Here is a 16,281-nt window from a genome sequence, read left to right as displayed (position 1 = left end):
TAGCATTACCAATCCACTAGCCCGCACATCTTTGCACCGTGGGAGGAAACTGGAGTACCTGGAGGAAACCCATGCAGACATGGTGAAAATAAGCAAACGCTGCACAGACAGTTGCTTGAAGGTTGGATCGAACCCGGGTCCCTGGCGCTGTGAGGCAGCAGTGCTAACCACTGAGCCACCATGCCTCCCCTACAACCTCTTCCATCAAGCAGAAGATACAGAGCCTGAACACATGCACGAGCAGGTTCAGGAATAGCTCCTTGTCTGTCATTATCAGATTGATGAATAGCCTCAAATAAACGCAGAGTTTGCTAATGTTTTTGCATAACGCACACCATGTGGAATGTGATCTGTAAGCCATTGAGTCTTTATGTTCTTTATATGTCTTTCTTACTCTAATCTGCCTGTGCCGCTCCAAAATAAAGCTTTTCATTGTATTTCAGTGAAAATAAATAATTCAATTAAGGAGGGAATTGCAGAACTTAAGGGTCTAAGCTACTCAATCATGGAATGAAAAATAAAACTGATGATAAAGAAAAATGCCATAAATGGATGAATGGGGATTTCTTACAGGGCTGGATAGCTTGAGGAGTTTACAAAGATATGGAGGGATGAATCCACAAATGCAGTTGAAACAAGGTTGAACATTTTAAAATCAAGGTGAGGATGGACCAGGAAGGTTTGAGACCATAAGGAAGATCGATGAACAGGACTTGGTGAGAGTTTGGACACAAGTAACAGTTTTGAATGAGTTCAAGGTTATAGCCATTGCAAGTTGAGACGTGGACAAGCAGATCACTGGAATAGTCTAAACAAATGGGTAAAATGGGTCAGGGTTTCAGCAGATAAGTAATGATGAGACATCGATGTACGATGCTACAGGTGGAAGTAGACAATCAAGGTGATCGATGGAGCGAAATTGAGCTGAGATGTTGCCCGATTCCACTTCAGAGTTAAGTGGAAGCCTAGCATGGAGTAGGAATGACACTGCATACGCTTAAGTCTCTGCTGCTATTTCACCAAATCAAAAAAAAGACTAAGTTGTTAAAAGGATAATTCTGGTCAGGTTAGGGAGGAAATGTAATGCGAAATGTTTCTGTTGCAGATTTCTCATTCACTTGTTCTTTAATTTTTATTTATTTGCATAGGTTGCAAAAATAAAATTCTAGCTATGGCTCTCTGATCACATTCCTGTCTCATCAGACATGCAGGCAACTTCCATACAGCTGAGGAAGACAGCAATGCCACATTGCTAAATTTCTCTACTATTTTTTTGTCCAACAAGCTACTTGTCAAACATTCAATCTCAGAAGTGTAGCAATATCATTCAGCAAAACACTGGAAAAACCAAGGCTATTATTTGCAACTTCTCCACAAACACTGCATTTTCATCACTGTCTCAGCTTCAAACAGTTTCTTTGTAACTTGAGTATCCCTGACTGACTCCAATCCAAATGCTCAAGCTTCACCTTCACAGAATCACAAGTGCGTTCTGGCGCAGGTGGTCATTTGACCCATAGCATCTGTGTCACTTATTCAAATTAAAATAATTAGCAACTGCCAATTTCCTGCTTTCCCCCCCGAAACCCTTGCATGTTATTTTATCCAATAGTATCTTGAATGTCTTATTTGATTCTGCCTCCACCAGGAGGCAGCATATTCCATACCCTAATTAATCACTGTGTGGAAAAAGATTTTTTTGTAACACATTTTCTCCAAATCCATGTCCTCTGATCCTGATTCTTTTTACAGAAGGGAATAGTTTGTCTCCAGCTGCTTTCTCAAGCCCACTTAGGATTCTGAAGAACTCTCAGATCTCTTCTTCCCTCTAAGAGGAACTATACTAACTTCTTCAATCTATCTTCATAACTGAAAGTTCTCATTCCTGGTGCATTCTTGTCATTTGCTTCTGCAGTGTCTTCAATGTATTAACATCCTTCCTATAATGTGGCATCCATAACTGTACAGTTATCCAAATGAGGTCTAACAAGTGTCTTATACTCAACATCACCTCCTTGCTCTTGTACTCTATGCTGCTTTTAATAAAAAAAAAGGATAGTTTATGCTTAATTAATTACTCTTAACCTGTCCTGCCATCTTAAGTGATAATGTACCTGTACACTCAGGACTCTCTGCCTTGTACACCCTTCAAAATTGAACTCCCTATTTTGTGGTGTCTTTCAATGTTCTTTCTACCAAAGTGCAACTCCTCACTTATCTGCACTGAAACTCATCTGCCCATTCTGTTGGGGAAAATAGGAACTGCCAATGCTAGAGAATCTGAGATAACAAGGTGTAGAGCTGGATGAACACAGCAGGCCAAGTAGCATCAGAGGAGCAGGAAAGCTGACGTTTCGGGTCTAGAGCATTCTTCAGAAATCAGAATTTCTGAAGAAGGGTCCAGGCCCGAAACGTCAGCTTTCCTGCTCCTCTGATGCTGCTTGGCCTGCTGTGCCCATCCTCTCAACCTGTTTGTGCCCTTGTAGAGTTCTAAACTGACCCCCTCACAGTTTAGTATTCTTCCAAGTTTCATCATATACAATCATACATATTCGTCAACACTCCACTGTTCACCTCAGTTCCACTGGAGTCCAATGTCAACTGAAATTCTCTTCCATTCATTTATCATCCTGATACTCAACTACACCAATGCATCCAATATTGGCTTTCCACCTCCACGCATGAACTTTACCACATGTAAAATTTCCTGCCTGTTTCATCATCATTTTAGTCATTTGTCACCACTCCTTGTCATCTAAGCACACAACTTTTTAAAAATGCTTGTGTTTAAATCCCTGCTTGTCCTTTACAGCTCTCCATCCCTCAAAATGTCACTTGACTCGCCTCTCCAGTTTAAATTCAAATTTGTATTTTGCACATCAAGGGGAAGAAATTTAATTTGTGGAGTTATTTTGGACTTGGTACAGAGGATTCAGGTTTGTCTCGTTTATATCTATTTAATGAAGTTACAAGCCCTTGGGGTGAACGGTTTACTGCACAAAGTACAGGAGAATAAAAAAAGAGATAACACTGTGTGGAACCGGAGGAACACAGCAGGTCAGGCAGCTTCAGGAGGAGCTGGAAAGCTGACATTTCGGGTCAGGACCTTCTTCAGAAATGGAAGGGAAAGAAGGGAGCTCTGAAATAAATAGAGAGGCAGGGTAGGGCTGGGGAAGGTAGGTGGGATGGTGATAGGTGAGTGCAGGTAAGCAGTGGTGGGGATTGGTCAGTAGGGTGGGAGCAGCAGATTGGTGGGAGAGAAGATGGACAGGTCGTGTCAGGTCAAGGAGGCGGGGATGACAGAAAGGGTTGGTCCTGGGATAAGGTGGGGAGTGGGGTGATTTTGAAACTAGTAAATTCCACATTGAGACTGTTGGGTTGTAGGGTCCCAAGGTAGAATATGACACTGGAGGAGGCCCAGGATGGAAATGTCACCCTGGGAGTGGGAGAGCAAGGTGAAGTGGTTTGTCGCAAACAGAGTGCCGACACTCTATAAAGCAGTCTCCAAGCCTCCACTTGGTCTCAGCAACGTAGAGGAGGCCATATCGGAAGCAGTGGATGCAGTAGACCATGTTGGCGAATGTGCAGGTCAACCTCCATCTGATGTGGAAGGTTTTTTTGGCTCCTTGGATGGAGGTAAGGACAGAGGTGTAGGGACAGGTGTAGCATTTCCTGCAGTTGCAGGGAAAGGTCCCGGGGTGGTGAGGCTAGTGGGGAGTGTGGAGCGAACGAGGGAGTCACAGAGAAAGCGATCCCTACGGAAGGCAGATAGGGGTGGGGAGGGAAATAAGGCTGCTACGGGGTGATAGGGATTCAATAATGCACAGGGAAAGGCAAAACAATCCAGAAAGTCAGTCAGTCAGTGTATGCCAGTGTGGAGTTAATGCTGCAATAGGGTTCAACTGAATTTCAGTGTGAAGATAGAGGTGATTCTTCAATGAGATGAAGGACTACATTCATGTGATTTGAAATTTATTGTAAAATGGAAGCTTTTACCTCTTTGCTGTAGAGAATGAAGCCTTTTCTTTAATTACAACTTGGAACAGTGGCGCTCAATTTAGGATTTTCCGATCAAGATCATGATTGCCCTATAGTGAAACCTGTCCAACTTTGCACTTGGTGTAATATAGCTCTTTTTTCTTGTTTGCTTTAATAAAATCTTTCTTTTTTATGCCAACTGTACCCTGGCAACTTCTGGTGAATGTTTTCATTAACTGGCCTCCCTTATTTAAAAAAAGTGTAACCACCAAATGAGCTAACTTTCACTCTAGGTCTGACTTGTCCGATACTGACATCAGCTGCAGATAGTAACAATTTCCCTCCTTTTTGGATATCAGCTGACCAGATCCCACTTCTCTGGAATTTCTTTTCTTGGCTTAAAATGCTTCTTGAATCCTACCTCATCATTCAAACTTTTTAGGCCTAACATGGATTGGCATAATATTAAAAAGAGAGTGGGTTAAGAACTGGTAAAGGGAACTACATTCAAAAGCTACATTGTGGTGAATGGCTTGCTGTATTATTTAATTATCAATGATTCCATGAAAAAGTAAAACTAAATCAGGATGTTACACTAAAAGAATCCAGAGAGAGAAGGAAAGGCTATAAACATTCTTTCCTCCGTTTTAGGTTCTTAACGTTCCATTTTAACGCAGTCTTACCTCCTCAGCAGCAAAGTGGAACCGAATTCTCGACGGTAGAACACTTCCATATTCCCACCTCAATGATCGAATTCGCAATAAACGGTCGTATCTGTTGAGGGGAAAACAAGATGTCTTTTAACTGAATCCTTTACTCCATTTCTTCCTCCTTTTGAAAAATTTGTTCCATCTTGTAGATGGTACCCACTGTGGCATCACTGTCTGAAATTTCACAACGGTATTTAAGATGTTCAATCAGGCTGCTCAGTCCTGGAGGGAGTTGTCAAATTTCAAGCAGTTTTTCCGCCATCTCCGCCTCCACACTTCCTTCTTCAACCGGGACCTAACCCTCCCTCCACTGACCCCTTCTCCCGCCTCCAACAGAAGCCCTCCTCCTGGAAACCACCCCCAGGCCTCCCACCCTGCCTCGTCCTCTTCATCTCCAACTGCCATCGAGGCATTAACCACCTCAACCTCTCTACCCTCCTCATCCACTCCAACCTCTCCCCTGCAGAACGGGCAGCCCTCCGCTCCAATCCCAACCACACCATCAAACCCACAGACAAGGGAGGCGCAGTTGTAGTATGGCCCACTGACCGAGACATTGCTGAGGCCAGACGCCAACTCTCTGACACCACCTCCTACTGCCCCCTTGATCATGACGCCACCACTAAGCACCAAACCATCATCTCCCAAACCATCCACGACTTCATCGCCTCAGGTGGCCTCCCATCCACAGGCTCCAACATCACTGTCCCCCAAACCTGCACCGCCTGCTTCTCTCTCCTTCCCAAAATCCATAAACCCATGTGCCCTGGTTGACCGATTGTCTCCGTCTGCTCCTGCCCCACCGAACTCATCGCCACCTATCTGGACTCCATTTTCTCCCCCTTGGTCCAGGAACTCCCTACCTACGTCCGTGACACCACCCACGTCCTCCACCTCCTTCAGAACTTCCCTGGTCCCCAACAACTCATTTTCACCATGGACGTCCAGTCCCTACACACCTGCACTCCCCATGCAGATGGCCTTAAGGCCCTCTGCTTCTTCCTGTCCCGCAGACCCGACCAGTACCCCCCCACCGACACCCTCATCCGCCAAGCCAAACTTGTCCTCACCCTCAACAACTTCTCTTTCGATTCCTCCCACTTCCTACAGACTAAGGGGGTGGCCATGGGTACCCGCATGGGCCCAAGCTATGCCTGCTTCTTTGTAGGTTATGTGGAACAGTCTCTCTCTCGCACCTATACTGGCCCCAAACCCCACCTCTTCCTCCGTTACATTGATGACTATCGGCGCTGCCTCATGCTCCTAAGAGGAGTTCGAACAGTTCATCCATTTCACCAACACCTTCCACTCCAACCTCAAGTTCACCTGGGCCATCTCCAACACATCCCTTACCTTCCCGGACCTTTCTGTCTCCATCTCAGGCAGCCACCTACAAACTGACGTCCATTTCAAGCTCACCGACTCCCACAGCTACCTAGAATACACCTCCTCCCACCCACCTTCCTGCAAAAATTCCATCCCCTATTCCCAATTCCTTTGCCTCCGCCGCATCTGCTCCCACCCTCCTCCCACCTCAAGCCGCACCTCCATTTCCTACCTACTAACGTCATCTCGCCCCCTTGACCTGTCCGTCCTCACCGTACTGACCTATCCCCTCCCCACCCATACTCTCTTCTCCACCTATCCTCTCCTCTATCCATCTTCAGTCCGCCTCCCCCCCTCTTCCCATTTATTTCAGAATCCTCTCCCCACCCCCCTTTTCTAATGAAGCGTCTAGGCCCAAAACGTGAGCTTTTGTGCTCCTAAGATGCTGCTTCCCCTACTGTGTTCATCCAGCTCCACACTTTGTTATCTTGGATTCTCCAGCATCTGCAGTTCCCATTATCTCTAATCACAGTTGAAGGATAGGTGACTGTTTTTGACACTAAGCAGTACTCAATCAAATGTAGCATCAAGGACCTCTTGAAAAAACTACGTTATTTCTCCTGGCTCATTATGTTTAGTACAAAGATGGTCGTGGTTGTTCAGTCCAGACACACAGCCCAAGAACATTGCTGCAGAAGTTCGTTAGGGCAGTGTCCCAGACCTAACCATCTCCAGCTGCCTCAAATGCCTTCCCCTGATAAGGTCAAGTGATGTTTGATGATTGCAAAGTGTTCCTGTCTTTTCAAATCATATGCAGTCTATCTTCATATAACAATATTTGATAACATGCAGAGGACACCAATTTAAGATAATTGCCAAAAGGTGCAATAATGAGATGAAGAAAACTTCCTATTGATGTGCTTTTGTTTTAGACACAGCAAGTGATTACAATAAGGAATGTATTGAGAACAGTACAGGCCCAAATTGAGGCATTCAAAAGACAATTAGATAATCACGTGAACAACAAAAAAAATGAAGCAGTACAGGAAAAGGCAGAAGAGTGTGATTATTTGTGTTCCTCTTGCAGAGTGCCAGTAATGACCAAGGGCAGAATGGTCTCCTTCTGTGCCGTAACTCTCCTATAACTGGTTACAGTCTGCACTGACTCTGGTATTTTATCCTGATATCAGTGTTCCATGTGCATATTAGGCCGAATTGCATCTTAGAAAAAGCCACCTTCTAAAAAGATTTCTAAATAATCTGTTGGAGGATGGTCACTGGTCGTATTCAAACAGCTCCTAACAAACTAACAGTTACTAATCTGACTGAACAGCAGATGGAATAAAATTTAATATGTAAACATATTGATCGTTAATTGCGTGTTGGTGGCAGATATTTTGTGGTGCTTTTATATCTTGAAATTATGCAAAATGTTGTGCCAAATTGACTTACTTTTGACTAGATTACATTACAGAACTGAGGAACAGAAAGCCAATCTAATGCCAAGATTAAACTTAGTACCACAAGATCCCGTAATAAATAAAATACTAACATACAGGTATGCTAACATACAGCGTTTATTCCTCAGCAAACAGCAGTGACGAAACTTGATTGTTGGTATTAAATCTGTCCTGCCATCAGATTTAGCCTCATTCCTACAAAGAAAACAGAAGAAATAATGTGCAGACTCGTTTTGATTACTATTCTCATTTGCAGACAATTGAACTGTTATATTATTATTTTTTACAATGAATACAATGAGAAGCTAACTTCAAAAGGCAGGTATCAAACATAATGATAATAGGCAATGAAGAACTCAGATCAGCGAGCAATTTAAGTCAGAGCAGGAAAGTGATCTGGTGTCAAATTACCACACCCAAATTAGTCAAAGCAAATCTACAGTTTTTCTTAATTAAATAATATTATTATATTGTAGACACTACTCTCCATTCATACGCCTATGTAGTCAACCACTGAAAATACCATCATGAGCACTGGGACTGTGTTCTGTTATCTCAGCTTGGTGGCCCACATGATTGAGGAAAAATGTATGTCTTACATTGGGTGATGGTCCCTTTAAGAGGTAGGTTTCTTCGAGAGGTAATTTCTGGTAAAGGAACCTGTTTCCAGCAACTAATCATATGACCAAGTTCCCAGGGAGATAGGTTCAACAATAAAATAATTACAGGGAGGTGGTGTGGTTTTCATCACAATTGGGATTTTAGTTTATAGCTAAGAATGCGTTGAATGCAGGGAACACTTCTTTCCAACAGGACTCAATTGAAATTGTACCTTTCGGCTTAATCAGTTTAGAAATCTTAAAACCTGAATGAATCTGAAAACAGGAGGAGTTGAACTTTTGTGTTAGCTAATTAGAGGTGCAAGAGCAAGTTTTATATCCAAGACTCCACAGATTAAAATAAACATAAGTACCAGGAAGGTTTCACCTCGAGGTGGCTACACTGCAGACACTAGTAATGCCCATGTTGAACAGGAAGTCAGGTGGTGGTCCAGGAAATCTCATCTCTTGTGTGAATCTTTATATCAGCACTCACATCATGTGGTTAATCTCCTAATTTCTTAAGTATCTGATTGAGTGTTTGGGAGGTGTAAGTCAAATAGCTATTTCAAGATGATCAGTTTTGATTATCAGTAACTCTGTCCATTTTACTTTTAGTATCTTCAACATAACAACCTAATTAAGACAGAATTATTGGTTTGAGTGTTAACAAATTTCATTCTAAGATTCACTGTTTTTTGGACTATAATTTCTATCTTGTATTTAAAATGCTAATTCCAAACAAAATGAACTTTAAGAAGCTAGCCCTCAAACATAACAATGATCTATGTTTGCTTTAGGACATCATTGTGGAATACTAAACTATGGATTATCTTCTAGGTAGAGATGGATTGTCTCAATAAAGAGGAGTTGAATTGCTCAAATGGTTTCCCAGAACAAACTGAATGGGACATCCCAAGAATGTCACATTCCAAAGAATAAATCACAGGGAGGTTTTGTTTGGTTTTGGATTTTAGCTGTATGATTTATCACAAAAGCAGACAGATGAATTCTGGGTGATAATGGGAACTGCAGATGCTGGAGAAGCTGAGATGCTGCTGGGCCTGCTGTGTTCATCCAGCCTCACATTTTATTATCTAAGATGAATTCTGGGTCTGGGGCAGTTCAGAGGAGGTTGAGAAAATTTGCTAAAAGCTGGAGACCAGAAGCAGGAAAGCTGTCAGGAAACAGGTTTTCTTTTCCATATTTGATGTTATAGAAAACCTTTTATTAACCAGCACCTATGGGACCAGTAGCATGCTGGCTGATCAAATATTCTGGATAAATCAAGACATATGCATTACCACATTAAATCCTAACCAAGCAAAACTTTGAGACATCAATATCCCTCAAAATTCTATGTAAAAACACACCACCTAAAATCAATGTAGAAACACATTGGTAACAGAATCTTAATGAAGGGGGCATACACATCATTGTTATACTTTATCTACAGAATAAATATTCTGACACTGCGGTATTTGAGGTATATCATTTTTGCCAGTTAATCAAGTATGCAAGTCAATAAAAAGGTACCATTTGAACAAAGTTTGCTTTATTAAGCAAAAATTCAGTGATACTCACGTTTGAACTGGGAGTCTACAATCATGAAGTGGTGAAAGGAGAATGGAATGCCATCCTTACATGTTCTGGTCTACGTGCAACCTCCAGACTAAAAGTAATGTGGCTGACTCCTAAGTGCTCTCTGAAATGGCTTTGAAAGCCTTTCAAGGACAATTAGGAATGGGTGCCAAATACTGGCACTTCCAGTGAAACCCACATTCCATGAAAGAAAAAGTAAGTTTGAAGGCTAGGCTGGTCAAATGGAAATAGAAGGATTTCAAGAAATAATTCAGAGACTGGCAGGAACACTGATGATAATCAAAGCGAATTTTGGACAGCCGTGGTATAACTTAACTTGTTCCCATATGAATTGAATGAATCTGCAAGATACTGCAAAGGAACGGGTCATTCTTGAGAGCAAATTAAAATGGAATGAGGAGTGCTCTATTGAGATTTTCAAGTTTAAAGTACAAGTGTTGGCAAAATATGTTCAATTAGAAGCACTTTCTTTAACTCTTGTACTTTGTTTTTAAAATAGCGTGAAATCTTGTAGTGTAATTCTTTCAGTTAATAACTCTCAGTTCAAATTAAGTTATTGGCCTCTACCAAGATCATAACAGTATAGTTCAGTTACGTGCTTCAGGAGCTCTAAGGTCTTTGCCAAATTAAAACACTGCTTGATTTATAATCATCTCATCATGGGCATAATTATTCTAGCAATGTTCCCTCAGTGACAGCAGCAGCTCAAGGTCAGAATGAAATATGTACTTGCCTACCTCAGCAAAATCCTGGGCTATAGTCAAACGTGTGGTGATTAGCAATGCTGCTTACTACAGTGACTGTGCCTCAAATCAATATGGAGTGACGGTTCTCATAAGTTTATTTTGATGGGATTGAGCACAGCATTTGTACTGGACATTATAACCAATGGAATTAATTTCTAAACACAATGACGTTCAAATCAGACTTAAAGAAAATAACAGTCATCAAAATTCTGTCAAGCTAAAGGAAGATGCTACTAAACAAGATAATTGACAACAGCTAAAAAATTCAAATTCTGTGTTTATTTCAGTGGTAGTTTGAAGGAGACAGGGTCCAGGATTTGTACCGATGCTTAGGGGATCAAATCTTTGCAACCCCATCTAGTTCTTTTGTTGACAAAAATTGGAGTGACAAAAAGAAAACTGTTCCTAGAACAGTCAATTTACCGTTCCCTTTAAAATGAGAAAGTAGTTATTGAACAACTAATGAGCTTATTTGTCTGGATATTTATACAAGAATCAGAAATTAACATTCTTGAAGTGTGGATTTTATTTCTCACAGAATCCAAACTTTGTGCTGATTAGTTCATATGTAATTAACAGCTTAACAGAAATTCATATGCACCAAGCACTAAATGAATCCTTCTGTATCAATGAATCTTAATTGCCTGTTGTCCGATTAATGAGTCTACGGTTTAAATCAGGATATTGAAGAATCTATTGATTTTAAAAGGTTCACACTAGTTGTCTGCGTTGGAAAGTTTGTGTTTGGAAAAGAGAATGATTGCTGTGTATTATTTGAGACTTAGTTTAACAACTTGAACAGTTGGTGACATTTTTTAGACATTAAAAAAGATTATTAACCCTCTTATTAGATTTGCTCATTACTGTTCTGTTTCTGTTCCTTGCAAAGTAAGTTCTGATCTTGGTTGACATTTTGCCAATTTGGAGATTGAAGAAAGCTTTTACCGCATGACAATCCAGTAATATTAATGAAACTGCAAAGTAACTTGGAATATGCAAACCCTGCTGGGATAGATTTCTAGAAAAACATAAGTTCTAGTTTGTTGGGACCTGAAAGTGGTTGTTGAATATTTAGAAAGAAAGTTGTTCTATAATTCTCATACATTATCCTTGGTTAAATTTGAAAAGTTAATTCACTTTCCAACAAGCAAATCAGTATATGAAATAATCATAAAAAAAACTTACACATCAGTTTGGTTCTGTTCATACAAAGCTTTCATCTCTTCAAGAACTTGCCTGATACCATCTTCCTGCAAGAATCAGATTTCATTCTGATAAATTTGAGATTTCTATACAGTTGATTTCACATATTTTAACCTGATGCAGCATAATTTAAGGACATGAGGCAAGGTGAATTCTCTGAATAAGTCATTTGGTCGAAATGGTCTGTACCAGTGTTTCTCCTTTACCTTCCCTTCTCAGAGTTATTAAACTAATCCTGCCTCTCTCATTTACCCATCTAGCTTGCCATAAATAGATTCAACAAAATTCTCAGATTATCAAGCTGGTACTGAACTTCATTTTCTGATTCACTAGTTTAGAAGCACAATCACTGGCCCTAACATTATATTGTTCACTAATATTCCCCCGAACCCTTATTATTTCAGTGTTAAATCACATTTTCAAATTGTTATCAAGTCAGTCAGTTTCTTATTTCACTTTAACAGGGAATTTGTTTTACTGACAACCCCAATAAGCAAATATACACAAGTCAAGCAAGGTATAGAAGAGGCTACTGGTTCACTACTACAAATAGGTCAGTTCCACCCTTACTGTTGACAAAGCTAAGTTCTAGAAGATCATAAAATTGGAACAGTTTACTTATTTATTATGAAGCACATTAGTTTTCTCCCTGTGTCTTCTTTAAACAGTGAACTCTTATTGGGATAGAGCTCCACAAACAATAGGTAGCCATAAGTTATCCAAGTGACCAAGTGTCAACCCCTAGATTTTGAAGGCTTTACAAAGACATCCACTAGCAAACCAAAGCCAGCCGACATCCTAAAGGCAACGAGGAATTGCCAGCAGAGGTCACTGGATTCAAACTAGCATTAGATATCCTAGCCGATTTTGCTTGACTTAAGTTTGGGATTTTGAGGGCAATTTAAGACTCCATGTTGCCACTTTTAAAAAAAAGTTTCACTTCTAAAAGGAGCCAATGTAGGTCAGAGGATTTTGGGTGCAGAGAACGAACAGTGAATCAGTACAGGGCAGCAGAATTTTAGGTGTAGAGGGAAGTGCCGATTCTGGAGAAACTGAGATAACAAGGTGTAGAGCTGGATGAACACAGCAGGCCATAGGAGAATCACGGGAACAGGAAAGCTGACGTTCCGGGTCTGGACCCTTCTTCAGAAAAAGGGTAACCAGACCTGAAACGTCAGCTTTCCTGCTCCCGTGATGCTGCTTTGGCATGCTGTGTTAATCCAGCTCTACACCTTGTTATCTCAGAATTTTTCGCGAGCATATTTAGCCAAGGTATAAGACTCAAACTAGATAAAGACAAGCAGAAGATGCTGAAAACATTCACCAGGTTAACATAAGCTAAGAAACAGACAAGTAACTGTTCAAGTGGATTATTTCAATGAACAAAACGTTAACCTATCTGGTTCTCTTCACTACTGAGCTTTGGCAGCAGATCTTTACCTCAGGTATATGGCAGATAAAGTTTTTTGCTTCTTATGCATCTTATTTAAGGAAGGATGGTAAAGCTCTGGAGAGAATGCAAAGGAGATTTAATAGAATTCTGAAGAAGGGTCTAGGCCCAAAACATCAGCTTTTGTGCTCCTAAGATGCTGCTTGGTCTGCTGTGTTCATCCAGCTCCACACTTTGCTGTCACCTATTTTACTGCGTTGGCACAGACACATGGTACGTACATATTCATTCAATCTGCAAAGGACAGGGTCTAGTGTATTGTTGTGTGTAGGCAGAGGGTCATAGAGTCACTGAGTCATACAGCACAGAAACAGGCCCTTTGGTCCAACTTGTCCATGCTGACCAGATATCCTAAATTAATCTGGTCTTATTTGCCAGCATTTGGCCCATATCCCTCTCAACCCTTCCTATGCAGATGCCTTTCAAATCTTGTAATTGTACCAGCCTTCACCACTTCCTCTGGCAGATCATTCCATACACGCATCTCGCTCTGCGTGAAAAAGATGCCCCTCAGGTCCCTTTTAAATCTTTCCCCTCATCTTAAATCAAAGTCCTCTAGTTTTGGATCCCCCTCCCCTGGGTAAACTTGGCTATTTACCCTATTCATGCCCTTCATGGTATTATAAATCTCTAAAGGTCAACCCACAGCCTTCGACGCTCCAGGGAAAAATAGCTCCAGCCTATTCACCCTTTCCCTATAGCTCAAACCGACTGGCTTGGCAACAGAGATAGTAGGAACTGCAGATGCTAGAGATTTTCTGAAGAAGGGTCTAGGCCCAAAACGTCAGCTTTCCTGCTCCTCTGATGCTGCTTGGCCTGCTGTGTTCATCCAGCTCTACACCTTGTTATCTGTCATGTTAGCAACATCCTTGTAAATCTTTTCTGCACCCTTTCATCTTTTCTATAGAAGGGGGACCAGAATTGAACATTGTATTCCAAGAATGGCCTAACCAATGTCCTGTGCAGAGGGAACATGACATTCCAAATCTTGTATTCAATGTACTGACCAATAAAGGAAAGCATACCATATGCCTTCCTCACTGCTCTGTCAACCTGTATCTCCACCTTCAAGGAACTACGAACTTGTACCCATAAGGTTGCTTTATTTGGCAACACTCCCCAAACTTAAAGACTTACTGGCAGGGTCCTAAGTCCTGCCCCATTTTGTCTTATGAAAAAGCAAAACTTCACATGCATATAACTTAAACTCCATCTGCTACTCCTTGGCCCATCTGATCAAGATTCCATGGTATTCTGAAATAACCCTCTTTACTGTCCACTACACTAACAATTTAGTGTCATCTGCAAACTTATTAACCATTCCTCCTATATTTATATCCAGTGACAAAAAGCAGCAGACCCAACACTGATCCTTCCACTCCAAAAAAGAACCCTCCACCACCACTGTCTCCTAACTTCAAGCCAATTTTGTGTCCAATTGGGCTAGCTCTCCCTGGATTCCATAGGATCTAACCTTGCTAACCAGTCTACCATGTGGAACCTTGTCAAAAGCTTTGCTGAAGTCCACATAGACAATGGCTACCACTCTGCCTCCAATCTTTGTTGTCACTTCACGGATTCAGAGTTATACAGCATGGAAAAAACCCTTTGGTCCAACTCGTCCACACCGACCAGATATCTTAAACTGGTCTAGTCCCATTTGTCAGCATTTGGCCTATATCCCTCTAACCCCATCCTATTCATGTACCCATCCCAATGCCTTCATCACTCCTCTGGCATCTTCAAAACACTCAAGTTCGTGAGACAGTTTCCTATGCAAAGTCATGTTGACTACCCCTAAACCATCCTTGCCTTTCCAAATACATGTAAATCCGGTCCCTCAGAATCCTCTCCACGACTAACGTCGGGCTCACTGGTCTAAAATTCCCTGGCTTTTCCATACCACCTCTCTTAAAAAGTGGCTCCTCATTAGCCAATCTCCAGTCTTCCAGCACCTCACCTGTGGCTACTGATGATACTAATATCTCAGCAAGGGGACCAGCAATCACCTCTCTAGCTTCCCACTGAAATCTAGGATACACCTGATTAAGTCCTGCATATTTATTCACCTTTATGCATTAAGGCTTTTAGCACATCCTCCTCTATAATACAGACACTTTAAGAGATCACTTCTTACTTCTCCAAATTCTCTAGCTTCCATATTCTTTCCCACGGTAAATACGGACACAAAATACTTGTTTAGTATCTCATCCATCTCCTGCTGTTCCTCACATAGATGGCCTTGTTGATCTTTAAGGGACCCTATTCTCTTCCTTGTTACTTTTTTACCCTTAATGTATCTGTAGAATCACTTTGGATTTTCCTTAATCCTACTTGCCAAAGCTATCTCATGTCCCATTTTCATCTTCCTGATTTCTGGTGAGTATACGCAAATTGCCTTTATTCCCCTTCAGGGATTCACTCAATCCTAACTGATTATAACTACCATTTGCCTCCTTGTCCTTAATCAGAGCCTCAATTTCTCATCACCCAGAATTCCCCACACCTACCAGCCTTGCCCTTCATACTAACAAGAACATATTGTCGCTGGATTCTCGTTACTTGATTTTTGGAGCCATCCCACTTTCCAACTGTCCCTTTACTTGTGAATAGCCTCTAATCAACTTTTGAAAGCTCTTGCCTAATACCATCAAAAATGGCCTTAACTCCAATTAAGGATTTAACTTTTAGATCATGTCTATCCCTTTCCATAAGTTCTATTAGTTTTAAAATAATTATGATTGTTGCACCCAAAGTGCTCACCTGCTGACCCTCAGTCACTTGCCCTGCCTTATTTCCTAAGAGAAGGTCAGGTTTTACATCCACATTTGTGTATACACAAATTCCTCTTCAATCAAGCCCTTAACACTATGACAGTCCCAGTCTATGTTAAAATGCTCTATCATTACAATCCTATCATCCTTACAGATATCTTGAGATCTACTTCTAAATTTGCTTCTCAATGTTGCACTGACTATTTAATACAATCCCAATAAAGGTGATTGTCCCTTTCTTATTCTTCAGTTCCATCCATGGGACATACTCCCAGAATATCTTCCCTAAATACAGCTTTAATGTTATCCCTAACCAAAAATGCCATGCAATCACCTTTCTTGCCCCCTGCCGTCTGTCCTTCCTATAGAGTCCATACCCTGGAACATTAACCTGCCAGTACTGCCCTTCCCCAAGTCATGTTTCTGCAATAAC

General features: G+C 41.3%; 1 protein-coding gene across 1 annotated transcript in view; it reads right to left on the bottom strand.

Moving 5' to 3' along the window:
* The window catches only part of gins1 (GINS complex subunit 1 (Psf1 homolog)), a 34,123-nt gene that overhangs the window by 10,198 nt on the left and 7,644 nt on the right, over positions 1 to 16,281 (bottom strand). Inside the window, exons 2-4 of the mRNA XM_048536826.2 lie at positions 11,607 to 11,671; positions 7,571 to 7,669; positions 4,662 to 4,752 (exon numbers count right to left, since the gene is read on the bottom strand). Coding sequence (XP_048392783.1) covers positions 4,662 to 4,752; positions 7,571 to 7,669; positions 11,607 to 11,671 — 255 coding nt within the window. The remainder of the gene's footprint in view (positions 1 to 4,661; positions 4,753 to 7,570; positions 7,670 to 11,606; positions 11,672 to 16,281) is intronic.

The sequence above is a fragment of the Stegostoma tigrinum genome, chromosome 9 (assembly GCF_030684315.1).
Source record: "Stegostoma tigrinum isolate sSteTig4 chromosome 9, sSteTig4.hap1, whole genome shotgun sequence".
Classification (NCBI taxonomy): Eukaryota; Metazoa; Chordata; class Chondrichthyes; order Orectolobiformes; family Stegostomatidae; genus Stegostoma; species Stegostoma tigrinum.
This window is presented reverse-complemented; position numbering and strand designations above follow the sequence as displayed.